The sequence below is a fragment of the Oncorhynchus kisutch genome, linkage group LG18 (genome assembly GCF_002021735.2).
Source record: "Oncorhynchus kisutch isolate 150728-3 linkage group LG18, Okis_V2, whole genome shotgun sequence".
In the NCBI taxonomy this organism is placed as follows: domain Eukaryota; kingdom Metazoa; phylum Chordata; class Actinopteri; order Salmoniformes; family Salmonidae; genus Oncorhynchus; species Oncorhynchus kisutch.
In genome coordinates this window covers 22,030,174-22,057,150 of record NC_034191.2, presented here as the reverse complement: position 1 = coordinate 22,057,150, position 26,977 = coordinate 22,030,174, and the positions used below count along the sequence as shown (strand labels likewise).

The following is a 26,977-nucleotide window of genomic DNA, read 5'->3' as shown; positions in this document are numbered from 1 at the left end:
ATGAAGTAACACATATGGAATCATGTAGTACTGAAAAAGGGTTAAACACATCTAAATATATTTTATATCCTTCAAAGTAGCCACCCTTTGCCTTGATGACAGCTTTGTACACTCATGGCATTCTCTCAACCAGCATCATGAGATAGTCACCTGGAATGCATTTCAATTAACAGGTGTGCCTTGTTAAAAGTTAATTTGTGGAATTGCTTTCCTTCTTAATGCATCTGAGCCAATCAGTTGTGTTGTGACAAGGTAGGGGGTATACAAAAGATGGTATTTTACCAAATAGGGCTAAGTCCATATTATGACAAGAACAGCTCAAATAAGCGAAGAGAAACTACAGTCCATCATTACTTTAAGACATGAAGGTCAGTCAATATGGAACATTTCAAGAACTTCAAAAGTTTCTTCAAGTGCAGTCACAAACCTAGAGTTACCTCTGAGTTAACTCATTAGAGTTACCAGCCTCAGAAATTGCATCCCAAAAAAGTGCTTCACAGAGTTCAAGTAACAAACACATCTCAACATCAACTGTTCAGAAGAGACTGCTTGAATCAGGACTTCATGGTTGAATTGCTGCAAAGAAACCACTAAACAACACCAATAAGAAGAAGAGATTTGCTTGGGCCAAGAAACACGAGCGATGAACATCAGACCGGTGGAAATCTGTCTATTGTTCTGAAGAGTCCAAATTTGAGATTTTTGGTTCCAACTGCTGTGTCTTTGTGAGACGCAGAGTAGTTGAACGGATGATCTCTGCATGTGTGGTTCCCACTGTGAAACATGGAGGAGGAGGTGTGATGGTGTGGGGATGCTTTGCTGGTGACAATGTCAGTGATTTATTTAGAATTTAAGGCACACTTGACCAGCATGGCTACCACAGCATTCTGTAGCGATACGCCATCCCATCTCATTTGCGCTTCGTGGGACTATCATTTGTTTTTCAATAGGACAATGACCCAACACACCTCCAGGCAGTGTAAGGGCTATTTGACCAACAAGGTGAGTGATGGAGTTCTGCATCAGATGACCTGGCCTCCACAATCACCCGACCTCAACCCGATTGAGATGGTTTGGGATGAGTTGGACTGCAGCGTGAAGGAAAAGCAGCCAACAAGTGCTCAGCATATGTGGGAACTCCTTCAAGACTGTTGGAAAAGCATTCCAGGTGAAGCTGGTTGAGAGAATGCCAACAGTGTGCAAAGGGTGGCTACTTTGAAGAATCTAAAATGTATTACACTTTTTTGGTTACTACTTGATTCCATGTGTTATTTCATAGATTTGATGTCTTCACTATTATTCTACAATGTAGAAAATAGTCCAAATAAAGAAAACCCCTTGAAGGAGTAGGTGTGTCCAAACTGTTGACTGGAACTGTAGGTCCATGGAGAGTTATGTCTTGTGTGCTGTGTATTGTAGCACTTCAAAGACAATTCAGTGTGTGAATGAAAACTACAATACATTTTACTAGAGTTGTATCACATTTAGTGCTCTGTAGGATGTTGTGCAACCACTTTTCAAACACAGTAAACTAGCCACTGTCTCTACAATGAGAGAGACAGTGATTGAGTGGCTACTTTATGAACTAGAGTGCATTAGCCCTGTTGTAGAGAAAGTGTATTGATTCTGAATGATGGTCTTTGGAAGGTGCAGTATTAAAAGGTCACCTTGGCAATGTGGGCGTGGCTGTCAGATATTTGATAATAGTGGAAAGGGGAGATGATTATTTCCGTCAATGGTTATCAGTTGGGACATACAGTACTGCAATGCTACAATGGGCTTCTTCCCTTTTGTTCTTGGGTGATAGCAGTACCTGGCTATCTGCTGCACCATGTTCCTAGTTACATAAGGAGCAGTACCTGGCTATCTGCTGCACCATGTTCCTAGTTACATAAGGAGCAGTACCTGGCTATCTGCTGCACCATGTTCCTAGTTACATAAGGAGCAGTACTTGGCTATCTGCTGCACCATGTTCCTAGTTACATAAGGAGCAGTACTTGGCTATCTGCTGCACCGTGCTCCTAGTTACATAAGGAGCAGTACTTGGCTATCTGCTGCACCGTGCTCCTAGTTACATAAGGAGCAGTACCTGGCTATCTGCTGCACCATGTTCCTAGTTACATAAGGAGCAGTACTTGGCTATCTGCTGCACCATGTTCCTAGTTACATAAGGAGCAGTACTTGGCTATCTGCTGCACTGTGCTCCTAGTTAAATAAGGAGCAGTACTTGACTATCTGCTGCACTATGCTCTTAGTTAAATAAGGAGCAGTACTTGACTATCTGCTGCACTATGCTCTTAGTTAAATAAGGAGCAGTACTTGACTATCTGCTGCACTATGCTCTTAGTTAAATAAGGAGCAGTACTTGACTATCTGCTGCACTATGCTCTTTGTTACATAAGGAGCAGTACTTGACTATCTGCTGCACTGTGCTCCTAGTTAAATAAGGAGCAGTACTTGACTATCTGCTGCACTATGCTCTTAGTTACATAAGGAGCAGTACTTGACTATCTGCTGCACTATGCTCTTTGTTACATAAGGAGCAGTACTTGACTATCTGCTGCACTATGCTCTTAGTTACATAAGGAGCAGTACCTGACTATCTGCTGCACTATGCTCTTTGTTACATAAGGAGCAGTACTTGACTATCTGCTGCACTATGCTCTTAGTTACATAAGGAGCAGTACTTGACTATCTGCTGCACTATGCTCTTTGTTACATAAGGAGCAGTACTTGACTATCTGCTGCACTATGCTCTTAGTTACATAAGGAGCAGTACTTGACTATCTGCTGCACTATGCTCTTTGTTACATAAGGAGCAGTACTTGACTATCTGCTGCACTATGCTCTTAGTTACATAAGGAGCAGTACTTGACTATCTGCTGCACTATGCTCTTTGTTACATAAGGAGCAGTACTTGACTATCTGCTGCATTATGCTCTTTGTTACATAAGGAGCAGTACTTGACTATCTGCTGCACTATGCTCTTAGTTACATAAGGAGCAGTACTTGACTATCTGCTGCACTGTGCTCCTAGTTAAATAAGGAGCAGTACTTGACTATCTGCTGCACTATGCTCTTTGTTACATAAGGAGCAGTACTTGACTATCTGCTGCACTATGCTCTTAGTTACATAAGGAGCAGTACTTGACTATCTGCTGCACTATGCTCTTTGTTACATAAGGAGCAGTACTTGACTATCTGCTGCACTATGCTCTTAGTTACATAAGGAGCAGTACCTGACTATCTGCTGCACTATGCTCTTTGTTACATAAGGAGCAGTACTTGACTATCTGCTGCACTATGCTCTTAGTTACATAAGGAGCAGTACTTGACTATCTGCTGCACTATGCTCTTTGTTACATAAGGAGCAGTACTTGACTATCTGCTGCACTATGCTCTTAGTTACATAAGGAGCAGTACTTGACTATCTGCTGCACTATGCTCTTTGTTACATAAGGAGCAGTACTTGACTATCTGCTGCACTATGCTCTTAGTTACATAAGGAGCAGTACTTGACTATCTGCTGCACTATGCTCTTTGTTACATAAGGAGCAGTACTTGACTATCTGCTGCACTATGCTCTTTGTTACATAAGGAGCAGTACTTGACTATCTGCTGCACTATGCTCTTAGTTACATAAGGAGCAGTACCTGACTATCTGCTGCACTATGCTCTTAGTTACATAAGGAGCAGTACTTGACTATCTGCTGCACTATGCTCTTAGTTACATAAGGAGCAGTACTTGACTATCTGCTGCACTGTGCTCCTAGTTACATAAGGAGCAGTACTTGACTATCTGCTGCACTGTGCTCCTAGTTACATTTATTTATTTATTTATTTATTTGACCTTTATTTAACCAGGTAGGCAAGTTGAGAACAAGTTCTCATTTACAATTGCGACCTGGCCAAGATAAAGCAAAGCAGTTCGACAGATACAACGACACCGAGTTACACATGGAGTAAAACACACATACAGTCAATAATACAGTATAAACAAGTCTATATACAATGTGAGCAAATGAGGTGGGAAGGGAGGTAAAGGCAAAAAAGGCCATGATGGCAAAGTAAATACAATATAGCAAGTAAAACACTGGAATGGTAGTTTTGCAATGGAAGAATGTGCAAAATAGAAATAAAAATAATGGGGTGCAAAGGAGCAAAATAAATAAATAAATAAAAATTAAATACAGTTGGGAAAGAGGTAGTTGTTTGGGCTAAATTATAGGTGGGCTATGTACAGGTGCAGTAATCTGTGAGCTGCTCTGACAGTTGGTGCTTAAAGCTAGGGAGGGAAATAAGTGTTTCCAGTTTCAGAGATTTTTGTAGTTCGTTCCAGTCATTGGCAGCAGAGAACTGGAAGGAGAGGCGGCCAAAGAAAGAATTGGTTCTGGGGGTGACTAGAGAGATATATCTGCTGGAGTGTGTGCCACAGGTGGGAGATGCTATGGTGACCAGCGAGCTGAGATAAGGGGGGACTTTGCCTAGCAGGGTCTTGTAGATGACATGGAGCCAGTGGGTTTGGCGACGAGTATGAAGCGAGGGCCAGCCAACGAGAGCGTACAGGTCGCAATGGTGGGTAGTATATGGGGCTTTGGTAACAAAACAGATTGCACTGTGATAGACTGCATCCAATTTGTTGAGTAGGGTATTGGAGGCTATTTTGTAAATGACATCGCCAAAGTCGAGGATTGGTAGGATGGTCAGTTTTACAAGGGTATGTTTGGCAGCATGAGTGAAGGATGCTTTGTTGCGAAATAGGAAGCCAATTCTAGATTTAACTTTGGATTGGAGATGTTTGATATGGGTCTGGAAGGAGAGTTTACAGTCTAACCAGACACCTAAGTATTTGTAGTTGTAAGGATCAGTAGTTGGTAATTTGATGCACTGTACTCTTAGTCAAGTACTGCTCCTTATGTAACTATCTGCTGCACTGTGCTCCATGTTACCTAAGGAGCAGTACTTGACTATCTGCTGCACTATGCTCTTAGTTACATATGGATGAGACTATTATTTCTGTCAGTGACTAACTAGGATGCAACCTTAATCTTTTGGGACATACAGTTACTGTGGTGGTTGTGGCTACTCCCACACAGTAAACAAGGTTTCCCTGCTAATAGCTGTTGTGTTGAAGATGATGAACAACTGAATGTATGGTAGCACTACTGAATGCATGGTAGCACTACTGAATGCATGGTAGGCTAAACACTGTAATAGTGCCGGGTCTCTCCTTTGCTGTATAGTGAATCCCTCCATTTGTCCTCAGACTAAAAACCATTTTCCATGAAATGTTCATAAGAGAGGGAACAGATTTCTTTGAAAACAAGATAAAGGTCATAGTCAATATGAACTCGTGTTCCTGTTTTGAAAGGCCTCAGAGTCAGGGTCAGTGATACTGTTGACATTTCTCAAAGCTGCAGGAAACATCAAAGTGGATGCATGAGAGAACAGGATTTATTTATCTTTTCCTTTCATTTCTTTTTTTCCACAGTATGCCCTCCAGAAATGTTTAGTACGAGACTATTTTCTAATGTGCATATTTAAGTCTGAAAAGAGAGACCGGAGCTTGGAGGCTGAAACACCAATGCAGAAAATATCAAACAAAAACCCACAGATAGAAGAAAATTACAGTCTGGAGTCATCATTTATTTACAATATATTAAACTGTAATGCAAAATTATTACAAGTGGTCATTTTGTTCAATAACGAAAATAAACATTAACTATTTTGAAAGCTAGTATGAATCAATACAGATATTTATATATATATATATATATATATATATATATATATATATATATATATATATATATATATATATATATATATATATATATATTTATATATATATAAATATGAATGTGTACAGTCAGCAATGTTATGTTCACTAATTTCTTTGTTTTCATTTTCCCCCCAGGTGTTTTATGATGACTCAGGTTTAAGAGTATCATATAACGACATCATAAAACAGAAAATTCCTTTTAAAAGTCACGTTGACTGCATAGAGCAGGGTTTCCCACACGCAGTCCTGGTTTAGTGTTTCCCTGCACTACACAGTGGATTCAAATCACCAACTCATCATCAAGCTTTGATTAGCTCAATCCGCTATGTAGTGCTAGGGCAAACACCAAAACATGCACCTGGCGGAGGGGCAGGACCGAGTTTGGGAAGCCCTGGCATAGAGAACAAGGGGATGTGATAGACGATCATGTGTAATACAATCACACCAAACTTATCCCTTCACGCAGAGTATCCACAAAATCCTTTCGGCCCCACTTGCCATGTACAGATGGATAATACACATGTTGGCAGGCCTGCTAAATTCATTAATGCTAATTCATAAATACTAAAGAGACAGCCGAAGGGTTTATTGTAACACCAAGCAACCGTAAAAGCGTGGGTCTTTAATATCTTCCTGGTTAAACTGTTGCGCTGTTATAAAGGGTAGCATTGGTTCAGGACAGAATACTGATGAATCCTACATGACAAATAGATTTGAATGCATTATATCCAGTTTACAGAGTGGTGGATTTAACATGCTGATTGAGGAGACCTAATCCTCACCATGTGTAATCCAGTATGGTATGGGTCCAAATGTGGGTGTTGAAGGAGAAATAAACTAAAGACAAACCACCATAAAGCATGGTGTTGAATATCATTCCCTTTGGAAAGCAAAGCACATCAAATGGAGAGAAAAAACAAGTGAAAAGCATAAGAACAACAACAACCACAATGACAGAGAGAAAAAAACAGCTGAGCCAAAGACCCTCCCCCAAAAGCATTTCTGCAAAGTACTTAGTTCAATTCAAGTTGAAATCAAATGAGACAAAGCATTTCATAGGATACACTACACTCAAACCTCCTGGAAATCATGTCCTTGATGGCAGCACTCTTGAAAACAAATTCAAATTTTATTTCAAACATCAAAACAAAAAGATTAAAAAAAGAAGAGAAAGGACTAACGTTTCATCACAAGCAGTTTGGTGCTGCAGCTCTGTTCTGTTATCTTCCCGTTAGGAAACATTATTATCCTGCAAAAACAAGTAATAAAAAACAAGCAGATGAGCCGATGAAAGCGTCTTTGTTCGGTGTGGCGCAGCGTGGCACTGCAGACAGAATCTAAGCACAGCTGTGTGGGTGCCAGCTGTAGAGGACCCTACTTATATCAACGGCACTTCTCCCAAAAATAAACTCTGGTCTTTTTTTTACCAGGTCGAGCAAATAAGAAATAACACAGTGTACACACCTAGTTGCAACAAAGGCTTTTTTGGTATTTATTTTCTCCCTCTTTTTTTCTTTTTTCTTTTCTTTCTTGTCTCCCAATGCAGTGATAAAACATCAGGGAACATAGCTACAGTTCCTTGGCTCAGTTACAACCATGATCATGATAACATCTAGGAAGGAGGAGACGATGGCTCCAGCCAAGCAGCAGCTGTCCTCATGCAGCCAGCAGAGACAAGAAAGACATTATTAATGGAGGTGCTGTTCAACTGGAGGGGCCAGATCCAAGATGGAGACACACAGTCACATGTGACTGGTGAAATACATTAAGACAGGGTTGGCCCAGTGGAGTGGAGTGAGAGAAACCATTGGTGTTGTGTACTGTACACTGATGTACTATGGCACCTTCTCTAGACCTTAGCAATGCAAGCTGTTTTGTAACAGTAGAATAATAATGACAGTCATAGTATCATTGCCATGTTGCAGGGTTAGAAGAACAGAGTGGTTGTGAGTGTGTGCACGTGTGTGATAACAGCACAGTGAGTCCAATCATGCACCATTGGGGCCCTCTCAACATGCAGCCTGTGTTGGCTGGTGTGTGTGTTAACTACGTTGTCTCAGAGGGCTTGTCTTCACTGTCACTGTTGTTCAGGTAGCTGCCACGTGTATATCTGGAGCGGTAGGGCCCTCGAGACGCACCACCTTCTTTTTGTTCTTCCTCCTCTTCTTCCTCAGATTTGTCCGAGCAGAAACGTCTTCGGCTAGGAGGACTGGAAGAAGAGAGACAGAAAAAGGATCAAAAGACAACTCCTGAGGATAGTTGGGACACAGTGGGGCACGATCATTACCAAACATCGATCCAATGTTCTTATCCTTTATGTAATGTTAGACATTATAAATGTACACAAACACATGCACGGATGCATACTACCGTAGCTTTAATCATAAAACTAAAGTAGGTCCATTTGTATACCATGTTTTAAACAAAAAAACAAACTTATTACACAGAGAGAATGTGATGGATTCTGGTTCTGGTTTGTGGTTGAATTAATCTGCTATGCGCTGTGGCTTCCTCTCCAAAAACAGAAGAATGGCACACCTACAGTGCACTGGCTGGCTTCAGTACCCTCTCCCTGTCATTAGATAGTCTTCCTGCAGCCTACCGCTATTGCTAGTCTGAACGGGATTTAACATTCAGGCCTGCTTAAATAATGCAAACCTAGTGTTAATTACTGTCAATCGGGCATCTAAAAAGAACTTGCTGCTTGTGTAAATCGATGCAGTGGGTCTAATTACGGCCAGAGTTAATGGGGCTGCAGGGGAAATCTATGGTGGCCGTCTTAATTGACAACCCCTGGTATTTTCTTATTTCCGGGGCCATAAATCAGGCTGACGTTTGGGTGGAGAACTAGTGAGCAGCACTACGGCTACACCCAAGTCAGCTTTGTCTTTTCCTCCGATCTAAGCCCCTGCTGCTAGGCTAATCGGCATTGTAATGCATCCACAACACGCTTATCTCTCTCCCTCACCCCCACCCCCTCTCTGAATTACAGCAGTGCAAAGCAATGTCACAATGATTGCCATTGAAGAGATGCAAATTCAAATTGCTTTCTGATGAGCTCTCGTGAATTAAGGACCTCAATTAGTATTTAGGAATTGAGAGTGTAAATAGAAAACAAAAATATCTTGAGATGAGCCAAGTGAAATTGTACATCTCTACAGTAATGATGATGCACTGTTGAAGCCCTAACAGGAATAGGTCAAGTAAGTCAAAGTCACGCATCATTCATAACACAACTGATGTGGTATTAGGCTTTCAAAAGGTGACTGGATATTTAGGTTATATTATATTGTACTCAGGAGAGGATTGACTGAGCAACCTCTCTCTGTGGTTAGACCACAACACCATGCAGTGGATACACTCCTACACTCCACACCAGGCAACAAGCATCACCTACTGCCAGCCTCAGTCACTGTCCGGTCTGTACAGATACTTCATCATCAGGTTGTCCACTTTCTTCTTCCTATTCTTCTCCTCCTTCTTGTTGTTAGGAAGGGGCTGCCCTTCAGCAGGCGTCCCCGCCTCCCTCTCCCCCTCTGGGCTAGAGGCCTGGTGGCCAGGGGCTCTCTTCATGCTGTTGGTGCTTTTGTAGGAGATGGTAGAAGCACCAGAGCTGGAGCTAGACTCTGAATCAGACTCTGAATCCAAGGATGAGGATGAAGAAGAGGACTCCTTTTTGGACACCTTTTTGGACTTCTTGCCTTTGTTCTTGGAGCTGCCCTTCTTGCTGCAGCGGTCATCATCGGAGCCGTCTGACTCGGAGCTGTGGCTCCTCTTCTTCTTCTTGCCTCTGCTCTTCTTTCCGCTGTGGCTGCGGCTGTGGCTGCGGCTGTGGCTGCGGCTGCGGCTGCTCATACTGCTGGAGGACCTCCTACAATCCACGGCCGACGCTGAGCGTCTCAGACTGCTGGTGCTGCGCCCGCTGTCCGCCTCCCTGTCGCCTCTCCCCCTAATGCTAAGCACACTCTTCCTGTCATCCTCTGTGTCGTCCTCTTTCCTCCCTGCCTCGGCCTCTGAGTCTTCCAGGCTGGTGCGTTTGAACTTGATGGGTTTGAAGTTGAGCACCTCGTTGATGGCCTTCTCCAGGTCGGGGTCCAGGTAATTGCGGTGGCTGACGGTGGCCGACTTGATGTCCGAGGTGTCAGGGAGCTCGTCATCATCTCTGTAGGAGCGGGCGGGTGGCGGGGGCATGGACAGGCTGCGTCCCGTGGAGGAGTGGGGGCTGTAGGCCGAGGAGCGCTCAGTGAGGGCCACGCTGTGCCCGTCCTCCATGTCATCAAACTCGCTGAGGCGGCAGCTGCGGAAGTCAGATATGCGTGAGTTAGCACGGCTTACGCTGCCAGGGCTCCTGCCCCCAGAACGACGACTAAGAGAGGGGCTGCTGGGGCAGCGACCACTTCTTCCATATGACTCGTCCGTACGGTGTGCGGAAGGCCTGCGGCGGCTCAGGGGACTGGACATACCCAGGCTGATGGTCGACTTGGTGTCGTCCTCTGGGCTCAAGCCACAGAGCGTGGTGGCAACGCAGGCCCGGCTGGGGGCCATGGAGGACACGGTGGACTCTTTGTCGAAGTCTCCCCAGCGGCTGTCCATGCCCTTCCTAGCCCTGCTGGTGGCTTCAGTGTAGGCCTGGGAGATAACTGAGCCACGGTCATCATCATTCCCAGTCTGGGACTTCCTCCAGGAGCTGGAGCTGACTGAGTAGGAGTCACCCTGGGGTGAGGAGCATTTGGGCTTGGCCTTACGGAAGGAGGTGATAGACTCCTGGGAGTCCTGTTCCTTCTTGAGGGAACTGAAGAGGGAGCTGTCGTCCCCTTTACCTCCGTTGGAGTCATTGATGTTGGAGCGCTTCCTGTAGCTCAGGGAACTCATCACAGACACTGGCCTGCTCTGATCTACCTCTTTGCCCTCTTTGTTAAACTCTTCCCATTCCTTACCCTCTTTCCACTCTTTCGCGTCTACGTTTACGGCAAATCTAGAAAGAGGGAGGGAGGGAGGAGTGGCAGGACAGAAAAAAGTTGAAGTAGATGGAGGAAGTGGAAGAGGAGGAAAAGAGAAATAATGATAGATGAATTACAAACTTAAAAGGGAGAGATGAATGATAGGAATAAACAGGAATAAGATGAGCATATATTGAACTTAGCAGGAAGAAAGTAAAGACAAGTAGATATAACAATGATTCAAACTAATGTGGGGTAGAGAATGTCTGTTTGAATTCACAACTTCAACACAGAAAAAAAACAGATGCACAAGATACAAATTTAAGATATGTACTGACTTGAGAAATACCCTCAAACAAAATGTCTTGTTCTAATCAATTCCTTTATGCAAAATCAAAGTCTCTGTTTTGAACTAGTTTAGTAGGGGGTATTCATTTGAATTTCATGTGTGTAAATGTTAGAAATAATTATAGTCAAGCATCTCATTGTGGTTAAATATGTTGAGTGATTCAGCCAGAGAGCTGGACACACACTTCCCATGTGTGTGTGTTTCTGTCTTAACCAACACACACAACTGAGATCAAGGAACTGAGCTCTCCTGAAGGAAGGGAGGATGTCTGTGGGGACACACAGTTACGAGAGATTTAAAAACTCTTAAAAGTATTTCAAAGTTGTGAGCAGCTGAAGTGGGGGTGTGGGACAGACAAATCTAGGGCAATCGAAGCTGTCAGACACATCCATTAATCTCAGGGAGAGGGGAGAACGGGAGAGAGAGAAAGAGGAGGGGGGAGAGAGGAGGGGTGTAGGTATGCATGCCAGCTGGCCACTGGGCATGTCGATAAAACTGCCAGGGAGGCGGCTGTCATCAAGGCAGTGACAATAAAAGACAAAGAGGCTGGAGGAAACACCAGTAATAATAATAATAACACCTCCCTATGTCTAGCCAAGTGTTCCAGTCTAATTGTTTTATCTGCATTGGGAGCTAAGTGCTAGGCTGGACGACGTCAACATCCTGATAGGGGGGGACTGGACACTAACACCAGTTTGGGCTGCTCTGTAAGCAGGGGGAATGTGCGTGTGTGTGGTAAAGAAGCAGTGGTGAAGACAGGACCTTAGTGGTGAAGACAGGACCTTAGTGGTGAAGACAGGACCTTAGTGGTGAAGACAGGACCTTAGTGGTGAAGACAGGACCTTAGTGGTGAAGACAGGACCTTAGTGGTGGTGAAGGCAGGACCTTAGTGGTGGTGAAGGCAGGACCTTAGTGGTGGTGAAGGCAGGACCTTAGTGGTGGTGAAGGCAGGACCTTAGTGGTGGTGAAGACAGGACCTTAGTGGTGAAGACAGGACCTTAGTGGTGAAGACAGGACCTTAGTGGTGAAGACAGGACCTTAGTGGTGAAGACAGGACCTTAGTGGTGGTGAAGACAGGACCTTAGTGGTGGTGAAGACAGGACCTTAGTGGTGGTGAAGACAGGACCTTAGTGGTGGTGAAGACAGGACCTTAGTGGTGGTGAAGACAGGACCTTAGTGGTGGTGAAGACAGGACCTTAGTGGTGGTGAAGACAGGACCTTAGTGGTGGTGAAGACAGGACCTTAGTGGTGGTGAAGACAGGACCTTAGTGGTGGTGAAGACAGGACCTTAGTGGTGGTGAAGACAGGACCTTAGTGGTGGTGAAGACAGGACCTTAGTGGTGGTGAAGACAGGACCTTAGTGGTGGTGAAGACAGGACCTTAGTGGTGGTGAAGACAGGACCTTGGTGGTGAAGACAGGACCTTAGTGGTGAAGACAGGACCTTGGTGGTGAAGACAGGACCTTAGTGGTGAAGACAGGACCTTAGTGGTGAAGACAGGACCTTAGTGGTGAAGACAGGACCTTAGTGGTGAAGACAGGACCTTAGTGGTGAAGACAGGACCTTAGTGGTGAAGACAGGACCTTAGTGGTGAAGACAGGACCTTAGTGGTGAAGACAGGACCTTAGTGGTGAAGATTTGCCATACTGACCTGGAGCTCTTGAGGCTGCCGTCATCTGAGAGGTTCTTGGTAGATCCCTTGTTTTTGGACAGCCAGGACTTGACCCCGTCCACACAGTCTTCAATCTCCAAGTCAGATGAGTCTCCCTCACTGTGTGGAAGGGAGGGACAAAACACAACATCAGTGGGAGGACAGGGTGGGAGTAGAGAAAAAGAGAGGTGGGGAAGAGCTGAAAGAGTGATGGAGAAAATGTATAAAGAGGAAGAGGGAGAGGAGATGGAGGGAGGGGTGAGAGAGGGATGGAGTGAAGTTGAAGAGAGGAGAGGGGGAGAGAAGGATTCTGTAGTATTGTAAGTTAGTGAGGCAACCAAGGAGGACCACATAATTGAATTAGGAGAGAAGACAATAGAAAACCACATGCACTAGACCACAGGAGCTCTAGGAAACACACACATCGCCGCACTTGTTGTCACTGTTAGGAGTGTTATCACTGTGGCCCTGTGGTTAGCTGGCAATGGGGCACAGTTTGTCCCCCAAAGAGGACTCAATTCCATTCACTCTGATCCAAAGCCACTCAAGTTAAGGTGGAGCACAAGGAGAGAGACCAGGAATGGGATAAAGTGGAAAGTGAAGAGAATGGGCACAAAACGTAGGGATTTTCACTTTCATCTCACCCACTTATCTATTCCCTCCACAGCCCCCAAAGTTGCGGTTGAGCTCTTGACAAAATGATTTGGTGCACAGCTTGGGTGCTGAGCTGTTTTCTCTCTAAATTATCATTATGGCGTCGACAGCCTACTGCGAAGCGTGAGGAGAAATGGAGGGTTGTCAGAAATTTGACACGGTTGAAAAGAGCATGACACTCATTAAGTGCCGTCAGAGCCCAATGCTCATGTGGTGCTGCGAAATGAAGGTGTTACAGCTTAATAATAAAACTGAGACATCGATCGGGGGTGGTTCAAAATCTCCACATCTGCTTTTAAAAACCTCTTATCTTGCTGTGGAGTAGAGAGAAAATAGCTTTTTCAGGACGTATACTGCAGCACAAGACCCACCAGCACATACAGTAGCTACAATTAAAATCGTTAAGAGGCAGAGATACAAAAGCATCCCCTGATCGTAGAATGGTCATAACTAGGCAGCTCTGTTTTAAACTGTACAATAATTTAAAATACTTGGCACTAAGATGGCAGTGTTTAAAGGGAAGGGGAAGGTTGGGAGTCGAGATAAAAGCATTTCTCGAGGAGGGAAGCTGTAATTAACTTTGCAGGCCATGCCTGGCCTATTTGACAATGTGGGGACGTTCAGTGAGAATTGTTATTGTGACAGAGTGAGTGGCTGGCTTTGGCACAGAGGCCTTGTCAATATGGGGGGGGGCAAAGAAAGAATGAAGAAGACCTGGGAAAAAACAAGCTAAAGTTAGCTAACCGGTGCAGACAATTCCATGGCTGTTAACTCATCTCCTCTCCTCCGAGATAAAACAAAAAAATATACTGTGGGGCAAAAAAGTATTTAGTCAGCCACCAATTGTGCAAGTTCTCCTACCATACTTTGCAAATAAATTAATAAAAAATCCTACAATGTGATTTTCTGGATTTTTTTTCTCATTTTGTCTGTCAGTTGAAGTGTACCTATGATGAAAATTACAGGCCTCTCTCATCTTTTTAAGTGGGAGAACTCTATATATATATATATATAGAAAAATCTCTTCTATTTGTGTCTTTGTTGGGCTTTGCGAGTCAACTCCTCCCCAGCCTCTTAAGATTTGTCTTTTATCCGTTCACTTATCTGGCAACATACTGCTTTGAAGAACTATCGCCGCCCCAGGAATACTAAGAGCACTGATGTTGCTTTAAAGAAAGAAAAAAAATCGAAAAACCTAAATTGTTTAAGAATCTTTTTTTGGGGAAGGCTGGTAGTTTTTCTCTTGACCCTGATTACATCACCAGAGAAAAATTACATTAGCTGTCATTATGCAAAATCAATGTCAAAATGTACAAAATAGTCAAAAATGCATTAATTCAAGGAGAGAATTTCCTTAAGCACAATTTTTTTATTCATTTATACAAGTACAATCTTTTGAGATTCAAATGTTTTTGGGGGTTGAAGGAGACCTGTCCACGACTTGAAGGATGTGCTTCTCTTTCCCCTTGTGCATTTTGTCCAAGGAGGAGCCCGTGGGTAAATGGAGGTGATGCATTCAGATCACAGAGGCCTTCCTTCCCCCGGGCTGGGGCCAAAACAAACCGATGGGACGACGGACCCTTTATAATCGAGCGCGTCACACATGGTGTCACACACGATTTATATCCTTGACCGCCATACCATTAGTTAAGCCGTGCCGAGAGCCCAGGGGAGGCAAACAAACACAGCGTGTGGAGGGAGACATTAATTGTCTGTGACAATCTGCCTCCATTGGTTGTACATCTCTGTTACACACTATTACATTCATCATTAGCTCCTATGGATCCTCTTCTGCTCCCTCCGCCCTGCTCCTCCTTGATGTCCCTGAGTCTTGCAAGCGTCTGTGTTGATGTTAAAAACATTTGGGCTTTTATTAGGCAGCTCAGCCTAGACAGCAGCTTCCTATGGGGGTTCAACACAGCCAGCCAGCCAGGCATCAAATCAAATCAACTTTTATTTGTCACATACACATGGTTAGCAGATGTTAATGCGAGTGTAGCGAAATGCTTGTGCTTCTAGTTCCCGACAGTGCAGTAATATCTAACAATAATATCTAACAGTAATATCTAACAAGTAATCTAACAATTCCCCTAACAACTATCTAATACACACAAATCTAAAGGGGTGAATGAGAATATGTACATGTAAGTATATGGATGAGCGATGGCGAAGGTGCAATAGATGGTATAAAGTACAGTATATACATGTGATTAGAGTAATGTAAGATATGTAAACATTATTAAAGTGGCATTATTTGGAGTGCATTGCATAAAGTGACTAGTCATCCATTTATTAAAGTGGCCAATGATTGGGTCTCAATGTAGGCAGCAGCCTCTCTGAGTTAGTCTGATGGCCTTGAGATAGAAGCTGTTTTTCAGTCTCTCGGTCCCAGCTTGATGCACCTGTACTGACCTTGCCTTCTGGATGGTAGCGGTGTGAAAAGGCAGTGGCTCGAGTGGTTGATGTCCTTGATGATCTTTTTGGCCTTCCTGTGACATCAGATGCTGTAGGTGTCATGGAGAGCAGGTAGTTTGCCCCCGGTGATCAGTTGTGCAGACCGCACTACCCTTGCGGTTGTGGGCTGTGCAGTTGCCGTACCAGGCTGTGATACAGCCTGACAGGATACTCTCGATTGTGCATCTGTAAAAGTTTGTCAGGGTTTTGGGTGACAAGCCAAATTCCTTCAGCCTCCTGAGGTTGAAGAGGCGCTGTTGCGCCTTCTTCACCACACTGTCTATGTGAGTGGACTATTTCAGTTTGTCTGTGATGTGTACGCCGACGAACTTAAAACTTTCCACCTTCTCCACTGCTGTCCCTTCGATGTTGATAGGGGGGGGGGGGGGGGGGGGTTCTGCTGTTTCCTGAAGTCCACGATCATCTCCTTTGTTGATGTTGAGTGAGAGGTTGTTTTCCTGACACCACACTCCGAGTGCCCTCACCTCCTCCCTGTAGGCTGTCTCGTCATTGTTGGTAATCAAGCCCACTACTATCGTCTGCAAACTTGATGATTGAGTTAGAACCGTGCATGGCCACGCGGTCGAGGGTGAACAGGGAGTACAGGAGGGGGCTGAGCACGCACCCTTGTGGGGCCCCAGTGTTGAGGGTCAGCGAAGTGGAGATGTTGTTTCCTACCTTCACCACCTGGGGGCGACCCGTCAGAAAGTCCAGGTCCCAGTTGCACAGGGCGGGGTTGAGACCCAGGGCATCCAGCTTGATGATGAGCTTGGAGGGTACTATGGTGTTGAATTCTGAGCTGTAGCCAATGAACAGCATCCCAACAGACTGGGATAGGGAGCAATTGAATATGTCCGTAAACACACCAGCCAGCTGGTCTGCGCATGCTTTGAGGACGCGGCTAGGGATGCCATCTGTGCCAGCAGCCTTGTGATTGTTAACACGTTTAAATGTTTTACTCACGTCAGCCACGGAGAAGGACAGGGGGGGGGGGGGGGGGGCAAAGAAGGTGTTTAGTTTGTCTGGGAGCATGATGTCGGTGCCGTGGCTAGATTTCTTTTTGCAGCCCGTGATTTCCTGTAGACCCTGCCACGTACCTCGTGTCTGAGCTGTTAAATTGTGACTCCACCTTGTTCCTGTACTGGCATTTCGCTTGTTTGATTTCCTTGTGGAGGAAATAGCTAGTCTGTTTATATTCAGACATATTTCCAGACCTCTTTCAATGGTTAAATGCGGTGGATTGCACTTTCAGTTTTGCTTGGATGCCACCATCTATCCACGGTTTCTGGTTAGGGTAGGTTTTAATAGTCATACAGTCTTTATAAAACGCACTCACCGAGTCAGCGTATAGGTCGATGTTGTTCTCTGAGGCTGACCGGAACATATTCCAGTCCGCATGATCAAAACAATCTTGAAGTGTGGCTTCTGATTGGTCGGACCAGCGTTGAATGATTCTCGTCACTGGTACATCCTGTTTGAGTTTCTGCCTATAAGACGGAAGGAGCAAGATGGCGTTGTGGTCAGATTTGCCGAAGGGAGGGCGGGGGGGCTTTGTATTGCTTTGCGGAAGTCAGAGTAGCAGTGGTCAAGGGTATTGCACATGCGGGTAGCGCAATGAATAACTGGAAGAATTTAGGTAGACATGTTCTCAAATTTGCTTTGTTAAAATCCTCAGCTACAATTAATGCAGCCTCAGGATGTATGGTTTCCAGATTGCATATAGTCCAGTGAAGATCCTTGATGGCCGTCTTGGTGTCTGCTTGAGGGGGAATGTACACAGCTGTGACTATAACTGACGAGAATTCTCTTGGTAGATGAAATGGCCGGCACTTGATTATAAGGAATTCTAGATCAGGTGAGCAGAAGGACTTGAGTTCCTGTATGTTGTTATGATTACACCATGAGTCGTTAATCATAAAGCATACACCGCAGCTCTTCCTTTTCCCAGAGGTGTTTATCTCTGCCGGCGCAATGCATGGAGAAGCCCGGTGGCTGAACTGATTCCGCCAACATATCCCGAGAGAGCCATGTTTCCATGAAACAGAGGATGTTACAATCTCTGATGTCTCTCTGGAAGGCAACCATTGCTCGATTTTCATCTACCTTGTTGTCAAGAGACAGGACATTGGCTAGTAGTATATTCAGGAGCGGTGTGCGATGTGCATGTCTACGGAGCCTGGATGGGTGGCCGCTTTGTCTGACCCTTTTGTTTTGGATCGCCTACTGGAATTAGCTCCATTGTCCTGGGTGGTGGTCCGAACAGAGCATCCGCTTTGGGAAAGTCGTATTCCTGGACATAATGTTGGTAAGTTGACGTTGATCTTATATCCAATAGTTCTTTCCGGCTGTATGGAATAAGACCTAAGATTTCCTGGGGTAACAATGTAAGGAATAATACATAAAAAAACAAAATACTGCATAGTTTCCTAAGAACTCGAAGCGAGGCGACCATCTCTGTCAGCGCTATGCCGTCCAATACGCATCTGTTCAAAACCTACTCAGACACATATGCTATTGCTGTGATCTCCAATACCAGATTAAAAAGGGAGATTGTGACGCAGCTTGTTTTTGTTTTACTTTCTTTCATCCTGACATTGTTAATTTATAATGAACAAAAATATTAACGCAACATGTAACAATTGCTCAGATTTTACTGAGTTACAGTTCATAGAAGGAAATCAGTCCATTTAAATAAATTCATTAGGCCCTAATCTATGGATTTCACTTGACTGGGCAGGGGCGCAGCCATAGGTGGGAAGGCATACAGTGCATTCAGAAAGTATTCAGACCACTTGACTTCTTCCACATTTTGTTACGTTAGAGCTTTATTCTAAAATTGATTAAATTGTTTTTTCCCCTCATCAATCTACACACAATACCCCATAATGACAAAGCAAACACAGGTTTAGACATTATTGCAAATATATTACGAATAAAAAATGAAATATCACATTTACATAAGTACCCTTTACTCGTACCTTGTTGAAGCACCTTTGGCAGCGATTACAGCCTCGAGTCTTCTTGGGTATGACGCTACAAGCTTGGCACACCTGTAATTGTGGAGTTTCTCCCATTCTTCTCTGCAGATCCTCTCAAGCTCTGTCAGGTTGGATGGGGAGCGTTGCTGCACAGCTATTTTCAGATCTCTCCAGAGATGTTCGATCAGGTTCAAGTCCCGGCTCTGGCTGGGCCATTCAAGGACATTCAGAGACTTGTCCCGAAGTCACTCCTGCGTTGTCTTGGCTGTGTGCTTAGGGTCGTTGTCCTGTTGGAAGGTGAACCTTCACCCCAGTTTGAGGTCTTGAGTGCTCTGGAGCAGGTTTTCACCAAGGATATTCTCTGTACTTTGCTCTGTTCATCTTTCTCTCAATCTTGACTCGTCTACCATACTCTACCATAAAGGCCTGATTGGTGGAGTGATGTAAACCTTCTGGAAGATTTACCCATAGGAAGAGTCTTGATGGTTCCAAACTTCTTTCATTTAAGAATGATGGAGGCCACTGTGTTCTTGGGGACCTTCAATGCTGAAAACATTTTTTTGGTACAATTCCCCAGATCTGTACCTCAATAGTCTCGGCGCTTTACGGACAATTCCTTCGACCTCTTGGCTTGGTTTGTGCTCTGACATGCACTGTGAACTGTGGGACCTTATACAGACAGGTGTGTGCCTTTCCAAATCATGTCCAATCAATTGAATTTACCACAGGTGGACTACAATCAAGTTGTAGAAACATCTCAAGGATGATCAATGGAAACAGGGTGCACCTGAGCTAAATTTCGAGTCTCATAGTAAAGGGTCTGAATACTTATGAAAATAAGTGTCTAAAAGACTGTTTTTGCTTTGTCATTATCGGGTATTGTGTGTAGATTCATGAGAATTATTTTTATTTAATCAATTTTAGAATAAGGCTGTAACGTAACAAAATGTGGAAGAAGTCAAGCGGTCTGAATAGTTTCCGAATGCACTGTAACTATAGAGTTTTCATTCTGGAGATCATTAAGGGTTTGTAAAGTTGTTCCTGACATAGGGAATAGAGGTCTCTAGTTTGGCTATGTCTTTACGCACCAGTCTGTAGTACGTGTCCACAGCTGGCCCATGTGGGACGAACGTGGATGGAGGTCTGAATACATTGCAAAAAAAACGTTTCAGCCGTAATGTGCGTATGAATTTGTAGAGTTCCACCTGCATATTGAAGGCATATGTGCTAGTGGGTACAAAAGATCATTCTTTAGACAATACAGAGATTATTTTTTATATATTTTTTTACCCCCAATTTCATTATATCCAATTAGTTACAGTCTTGTCCCATCACTGCAACTCCCCTATGGACTAAGGAGAGGCAAAGGTTGAGAGCCTTGCGTCCTCCGAAACACGACCCTGCCAAACTGCACTGCTTCTTGACACACTGCTCGCTTAACCCGGTAGCCAGCCGCACCAATGTGTCAGAGGAAACACTGTCCAGCTGGCGACCGAAGTCAGCTTGCAGGCCTCGGCCTGCCAGAAGAAGTCGCTAGATTTCGATGAGACAAGAAAATCCCGGCCAAACCCTCCCCTAACCTGGGCGATGCTGGGCCAATTGTGCTCTGCCTCATGGGTCTCCCGGTCACGGTCAGCTGTGACACAGCCTGGGATCGAACCAGGGTCTGTAGTGACGATGCAATGCAGTGCCTTAGACCGCTGCGCCACTAGGGAGGCTCATAATACAGAGATCTGAGGTGCAGTTAAACTCTTACTTGACAGATTCACCACTTGGATTTGTTGCGTTGCTGGCTCCGGGTGCGGTGGCTGGTCCATGTGCTCGTGGCATGGTTGCTCTTGGTAGTGACGTCTGTGGACTGGTTGTGGAGAATGTTGTCATGTCCTGTTGTCGGTCAGGTCTACAGACGGTTTTCTGTATGGATCCATGGCGTCCCCCTAAAAAAGGACTGTGAGCCAGAGGGGGAGGGGCCATGTGCAGTAACAGCTGGTGTTTCCTCTTCACTTGAGCATGTGTAATCAGTAGAGGAGCCACAAAACATGACCTTCCTTCTTGTAAATCCTAACTGTCACGTCTGCTCCCCCTATTCCCTCCCCTTGGCGCTTTAGGGCGCCAGGTTGCCCTGCATCACACACTCCTGCCATCCATCACGCACACCTGCCTTCCCTCGTCACGCGCATCAGGGTTATTAGACTCACCTGGACCCACTTATCACCTGTTTATTTCCTCCCCTATATTTGTCAGTCCCCAGCTCTGTTCCCCACTGCTGCATTGTATTGTTCTAGTCTTTAGTGTTAGTTTGCTGACGCTGTTCCTGTCTCGTTCCATGTCCGTTATTTATTAAATGTTTTACTCCCTGTACCTGCTTCGTCTCTCCAGCGTCAACTCATGTGACAGGTGATTTTATTGATTTTACATGTGATTTTATTGGGTAATCGGGCGCAGGTTGGGGTTCAGCCAGTAATAGACTGTGTTGACTGCGTATCCCTTTGGTATTTGTGGATCTTGGCTGCTTTAAGGTCCTCTTGGAGTGCTTTGGTTGTCTCTTTGAGTGTGCAGTTGTGTCTGGTGTCGAACTCTCCAGCGGAGGGTACAGTATGTCCTTGATGGAGACAATTTATAGTATCCAATTCGGCCATAAACATTTGTTTAGGATGGCGCACCATCGGTTGTTAAAGTCCTTGTTCTCTGTAAAGATAGCTGATGCCTTTTGAATACGCAATATTTTTGGGACTCTTTTGTTGTGGCAATATTCTGAAAGCGTACCTACATGTAATTCTAGGTGTGCAACTTCTTTTGTTTTTCAACTTTCTGCCAGTCAATTGTCAATTATTTCTATGTATTATATACATGCCCATCCAACAAAACTTTGTTATCAAATCAGTAGCTATTATTGCCATTACTGCCTAGTACTGAACAACATAAAGGACATTGTTAGGATTCAATAACAAAAACCCTGGAAAGAACAGCTGGGGTCTCTCATCCAATTACTCCCTAAAAAAACATGAACTTCCCAACACCACATTCTCTGCTGTAATGCGCCAGTATTGTACAAGCCCATCATTAAAGGTAGACTCAGCTAAATGATGTTGCCATGAGCAGCACCACAGATATTGAGATGAGCGAGATGCAAGACTTGACTTTCAGACAGTCACATACAGTAGCTGTGCATGTGCATGGGTTTGCTTCATTCTGTTCACAGTGTGGCATCCACAGGACCAAAACATTGGAGAAGTTGAGCCTCACGCTTCAACGCTCTTAGTTGTTGCGGAAAATGACCCACTATGCTGTTTACTTTCTGCATCGACGTCATATCGCTGAGTCTACCTTTAACATTCAGAACACATTCTGCTTTAACAAAAAGCAGCACTTTACAATACTGCTTAACAAGGGTTGAACAGCAGAAACGTCAGTAACTGCTGTAAGGGCACATGGACATGGGACTGGAATGGCCCAGACCTAAAGGTTAACACTGCATGTGAGCCACTTTCCAGACGAGCAGAGAGCTTTTTGTAAGACATTTGAGGGTTCTGCATTATATAGTGAGTGTAAAAGATTCATGAGGAACACACCATTCGTCTTTCCGTCGTCAGAGGCAGACAGTCATATCTCACATCCACCCCAGAGCAAAGCTCTGAAATATTCAATAGGCCCTGAGAGCGGGCGTGCAGCCTCTGGGCAAAGAACGCTGTTCAAACAAGGCACAGCGGTGTCCAACAGAACCCCCGGAGGACACGCTGGGACAGCAAACACAAGGGGAGAAAGGAAGTAGGGTTCTCACTGGAAAGGTAGGAGTCCAAGAACTGAGCCCTGATGGACACCACATGACACTTACCCAGCATCCATCCTGATGCTTACTACGCCAGTTAGATATTATATATGTTACCGCAGTTTAAGGCGTTACTCAATGAATAACCACACAGACACTCTGGGGAAGGGGTTGTTTTATGCTTGGTTTAGAAAAGCATGTTGTCAATGGCATTCATGCAGTTCAGCATGTGGCCTCATGCAATTAAGAGTGTAGCAAATCAGGCTATGGGGGAATAGCTGAGCCCTGGGATAACGATGCAGTATCACTGAGCTTGTTCGTTGAATGGTATCCCATAGTTAAGTCCTTATGAAGTGACATATGGACTATGCCGTAAGTCATAAACTTGAACTTATATGAGATGGCTTGAACATGGACAATAGATTTGCTGCTTGATATTGCATCCTTTCCAGTGAAGGGCATCAGACTATTCCAAAATAGCATTTAAAACTATGTCAAACAACACAAGCTCCAGTTCCTCACGTTTTGTTCCTTCTTTTCTGATACTTTGTCACCATGTCTTGTAAACTGGTCATGATGATGGATGACAGACAGAGACACAAAGAAATAAAGAATACAAACACAAAACAAACAGAAGAGAAAAGTGAGACAGGAAATGGGTAGGTACAGTCCAAGTAAACCAAAAGAACGTGATGAATAGGCTAATGCTTGAAGGATCTAAAACCTAAATCATTGTGGATATCATGGCTGATGTGGTGGTGATGACCATATATATCCTATTCAATTACTGGTATTCTAATTCTATGATGATGACCCTGTGGTTCTATTAAAGATATTTCCTCCCAGTGGGAGAGATTCAAGCGCTGCTTGAGCACACCACATCATCCTGATCCCCATCCTGTTACCGCATAGAGAAGAAAGACTACACACTATACTCAAACCTGACTCAGAGGGAAGAAAGGCCTTCTCCCCGGGACTGCACTCATAAACAAACAAATAAACAAACAAGGCTCGGCAGGAGCAGAGAGCGAGTAAATAAATAAGGAACGGTAGGAGACGGAACTCGATTTCACTGACGTAGCTTTAGCTAGCTGCCTATCTCACCGAATACAGGAAACAAAGAATATATATATTTTTAAAGGCCTGAAAATTAAGCCCAGCAGTTTTCAGCGCATAAATCTTTCAGATTGTGTGAATAAGAAAAGACAGAGTCGGGGGAGAGTTCTCTCTGATTGCTTTATCCAAGGCCTCTTTCAATGGAACATCCATCCTGACTGGGTCATTCTCTCTCTCCATCTTTCTCTCTCTGTCGCTCTCGTCGTCTTCCTACCATCTCTTCTGCTGAGTTTATCTACAGTTTAACTGTGTAACAGTAGCTGCTCTCTATGCTGAGTGCGTGCTGACGAGCTGACACTTGCTGTCATGAGAGGACATGAGGTAAATTCATTATATTAAGTGAATTTATATGTTTGGGCACTAAATAGACAGCTGTACCTGTTGTATTAGGTTAATGTACATGTCCGGGCACAAAATAGACAGCTATACCTGCTGATGAGGTCCTCGTTGCCGTCACTCTCCATCTCGTCCTCAATGGCGGCCTGGAGGTCACCAATCCTCTTGAAGGCTAGTTTAAGGTCCGCCTGCAGGCTCTGATTGGCTGCCTCCAAGCTTTCAATATCCATTTCCTGTCAGAAGAGAGTGAGACACTCTAAGCTAAGGTCCCAGCATTACACCTACATCTGACCATTTCTGAAGTCTCTTTTGTCATTCTCATTTTTCTGAATGTCTAATAATCCTGAACAAAGCAAGGTTGATGGGAACTGCAGCCGTTATTTCATATCTTCAAAGCGCCCCACTGTAAAAAGCCAGTCTGTACAGCGCCCCAGTCCCCTCGGCCCATTTGTGACTTTGGGTCTTACCAGCTCATGTTTCTTGCGGCTGGCCTCTCCCTCCTTCTTGGCCAGCTCTCCCATCTCCTCCTTGATATCTCTGATCTGTCTCTGGAGCCGCTTGTTCTGCTCCTTCTCCCGGGTCTCGCTGGTGCTGCGGTGATCCCGCTCCTCTGTTAGCTTCTCAAGGTTCTCCTTTAGACGGGCCACCAGGCTCTGAATGACCAACAGCAGACAGGGACCATGTTAGAAGAAACACTGCACTCACAGTCTACATCTGGCACAGGTCAGAGACCGTATCATGCATGGCAAGAAACGACTAATTAAATAGTCTACTTGCTAAACATCATTCTGCTACATACTGTATTTGCACCGCAGAAGAATGCTCCAGCATTTCATATGAGCACATACAGCAACTTCAATGCACTGAAAAGGCTGAATCCAGCCTCCACTAATGCTAAACAGCCATTAGCCTCCAGCCTTGTCGATGTTTCACAATGTGAGTGGGTGAGTTCTGCTCTCTGCCCTCTCAGATGTTTATTGATTGGCCTCCTATAGTTTTCTGTCTACCAGAAATATCTAGCCACTCACAGTGGTTTCAAATGCCATGAGTAGCAACAAGACATGGCTAAATACGACCTTAAAACCCCTTATAACTTTGGACGTATCCTTCCCAAAACTGAACAATTCTTAGTTGGTCTTTCTATTATTCCATCCAGTGGAAAACATTGACAGAGGGATTCTCTGAGAGAGTTTTACTTTTAGATTGGAGTTAAAGCAGTGTGTCTGGCTGTCTGCACATTGATGGTAATTACAAGTCCAAAAGTTGCCAAAATGAGCAAAGATGCATTTGTCTGAGGGGAAGAAAATGGATTTCTATTTTCCCTGGCTGTGTGCGAACAGTAACCTTTATCTTTCACTTAAACGTTTGTCGCAGGCAATATCACAATGTAATTTGAAACTGACAGAATAACAAATTATTTTGTGGAGTGAATATAATATGAGCTAGTCAGAGGACAAACATAGCAGAAGGCATTATCTAACTGTGATATGCTAACAGTCTAAGTTAGAAGAAGGTTATGAGGCTGAATCCAGCACTAAAAATAGAAATAACCATTTGTGAGGTGGCAAAACTTGCATGGTGGAGGTGGTGGGAGTCAATCGTCCCTCACTTCAACCACTGGGCAATTCTTCAGCCCCCCCCCACATGCACGCACTAGACAGGCCGCCAGGCGCAACCAATGCTCCTCCTCTAGAATGCCCCTCAGCCCCCCTGCATGCTCTCACCTCCAAGCGTTTGACCTGTGTTTTCTCAAACTCCATCTTGGTCTCCATCTCTCGGATCTTGGCCTCCTGCCTGCTGACCAGGGACTTCTCGACCATAGACGTCTCCTGGAACTCCAGCTGGCTCTGCAGTGCCGAGAGCTGAGGGAGTGAAACACAGGAGTAGGAACGCACAAACAAGGAAGTGTTTTAGAAAGAACAACATACCGTAGCAGAAACAAACTGCCACCATACAGTATATTATGTAAACTCAGCAAAAAAATAAATGTCCTCTCACTGTCAACTGCGTTTATTTTCAGCAAACTTAACAGGTGTAAATATTTGTATGAACATAAGACTCAACAACTGAGACATGAACAAGTTCCACAGACATGTGACGAACAGAAATTTAATAATATGTCCTTGAACAAAGGGGGGTCAAAATCAAAAGTAACAGTCAGTATCTGGTGTGGCCACCAGCTGCATTAAGTACTGCAGTGCATTTCCTCCTCATGGACTGCACCAGATTTGCCAGTTCTTGCTGTGAGATGTTACCTCACTCTTCCACCAAGGCACCTGCAAGTTCCCTGACATTTCTGGAAGGAATGGCCCTAACCCTCACCCTCCGATCCAACAGGCCCCAGACGTGCGCAATGTGATTGAGATCCGGGCTCTTCGCTGGCCATGGCAGAACACTGACATTCCTGTCTTACAGGAAATCACGCACAGAACGAGCAGTATGGCTGGTGGCATTGTCATGCTGGAGGGTCATGTCAGGATAAGCCTGCAGGAAGGGTACCACATGAGGGAGGAGGATGTTTTCCCTGTAACACACAGCGTTGAGATTGCCTGCAATGACAACAAGCTCAGTCCGATGATGCTGTGACACAGTGCCCCAGACCATGACGGACCATCCACCTCCAAATCGATCTGGCTCCAGAGTACAGGCCTTGGTGTAACGCTCATTCCTTCGACTGTAAACGACTGTTTCCCATGCTTGTTCAATGAACCATCAACAATTAATGAACATGCACCGGTGGAACGGTCGTTAAGACACTAACAGCTTACAGACAGTAGACTATTAAGGTCACAGTTATGAAAACATAGGACACTAAAGAGGCCTTTCTACTGACTCTGAAAAACACCAAAACAAAGATGCCCAGGGTCCCTGCTCATCTGTGTGAACGTGCCTTAGGCATGCTGCAAGGAGGCCTGAGGACTGCAGAAGTGGCCAGGGCAATACATTGCA

At 44.7% G+C, this 26,977-nt stretch overlaps 1 protein-coding gene across 12 annotated transcripts in view; it reads right to left on the bottom strand.

Annotated features, from left to right (window-relative positions):
* Positions 1-5,629: 5,629 nt before the first annotated feature.
* The window catches only part of LOC109909465 (unconventional myosin-XVIIIa), a 166,522-nt gene continuing 145,174 nt past the window's right edge, over positions 5,630-26,977 (bottom strand). For 5 of the 12 annotated variants that reach the window (XM_031795562.1, XM_031795563.1, XM_031795558.1 and 2 more), the window contains 7 exons: positions 25,753-25,890; positions 24,496-24,681; positions 24,122-24,261; positions 23,099-23,143; positions 12,722-12,841; positions 9,180-10,757; positions 5,630-7,991 (listed from right to left, as the gene is read on the bottom strand). In XM_031795562.1, the coding sequence (XP_031651422.1) occupies positions 9,188-10,757; positions 12,722-12,841; positions 23,099-23,143; positions 24,122-24,261; positions 24,496-24,681; positions 25,753-25,890 (2,199 nt within the window). In that variant the 3' untranslated portion in view covers positions 5,630-7,991; positions 9,180-9,187. The other 7 variants (XM_031795559.1, XR_004203938.1, XR_004203939.1 and 4 more) reach the window with 7 other exon arrangements.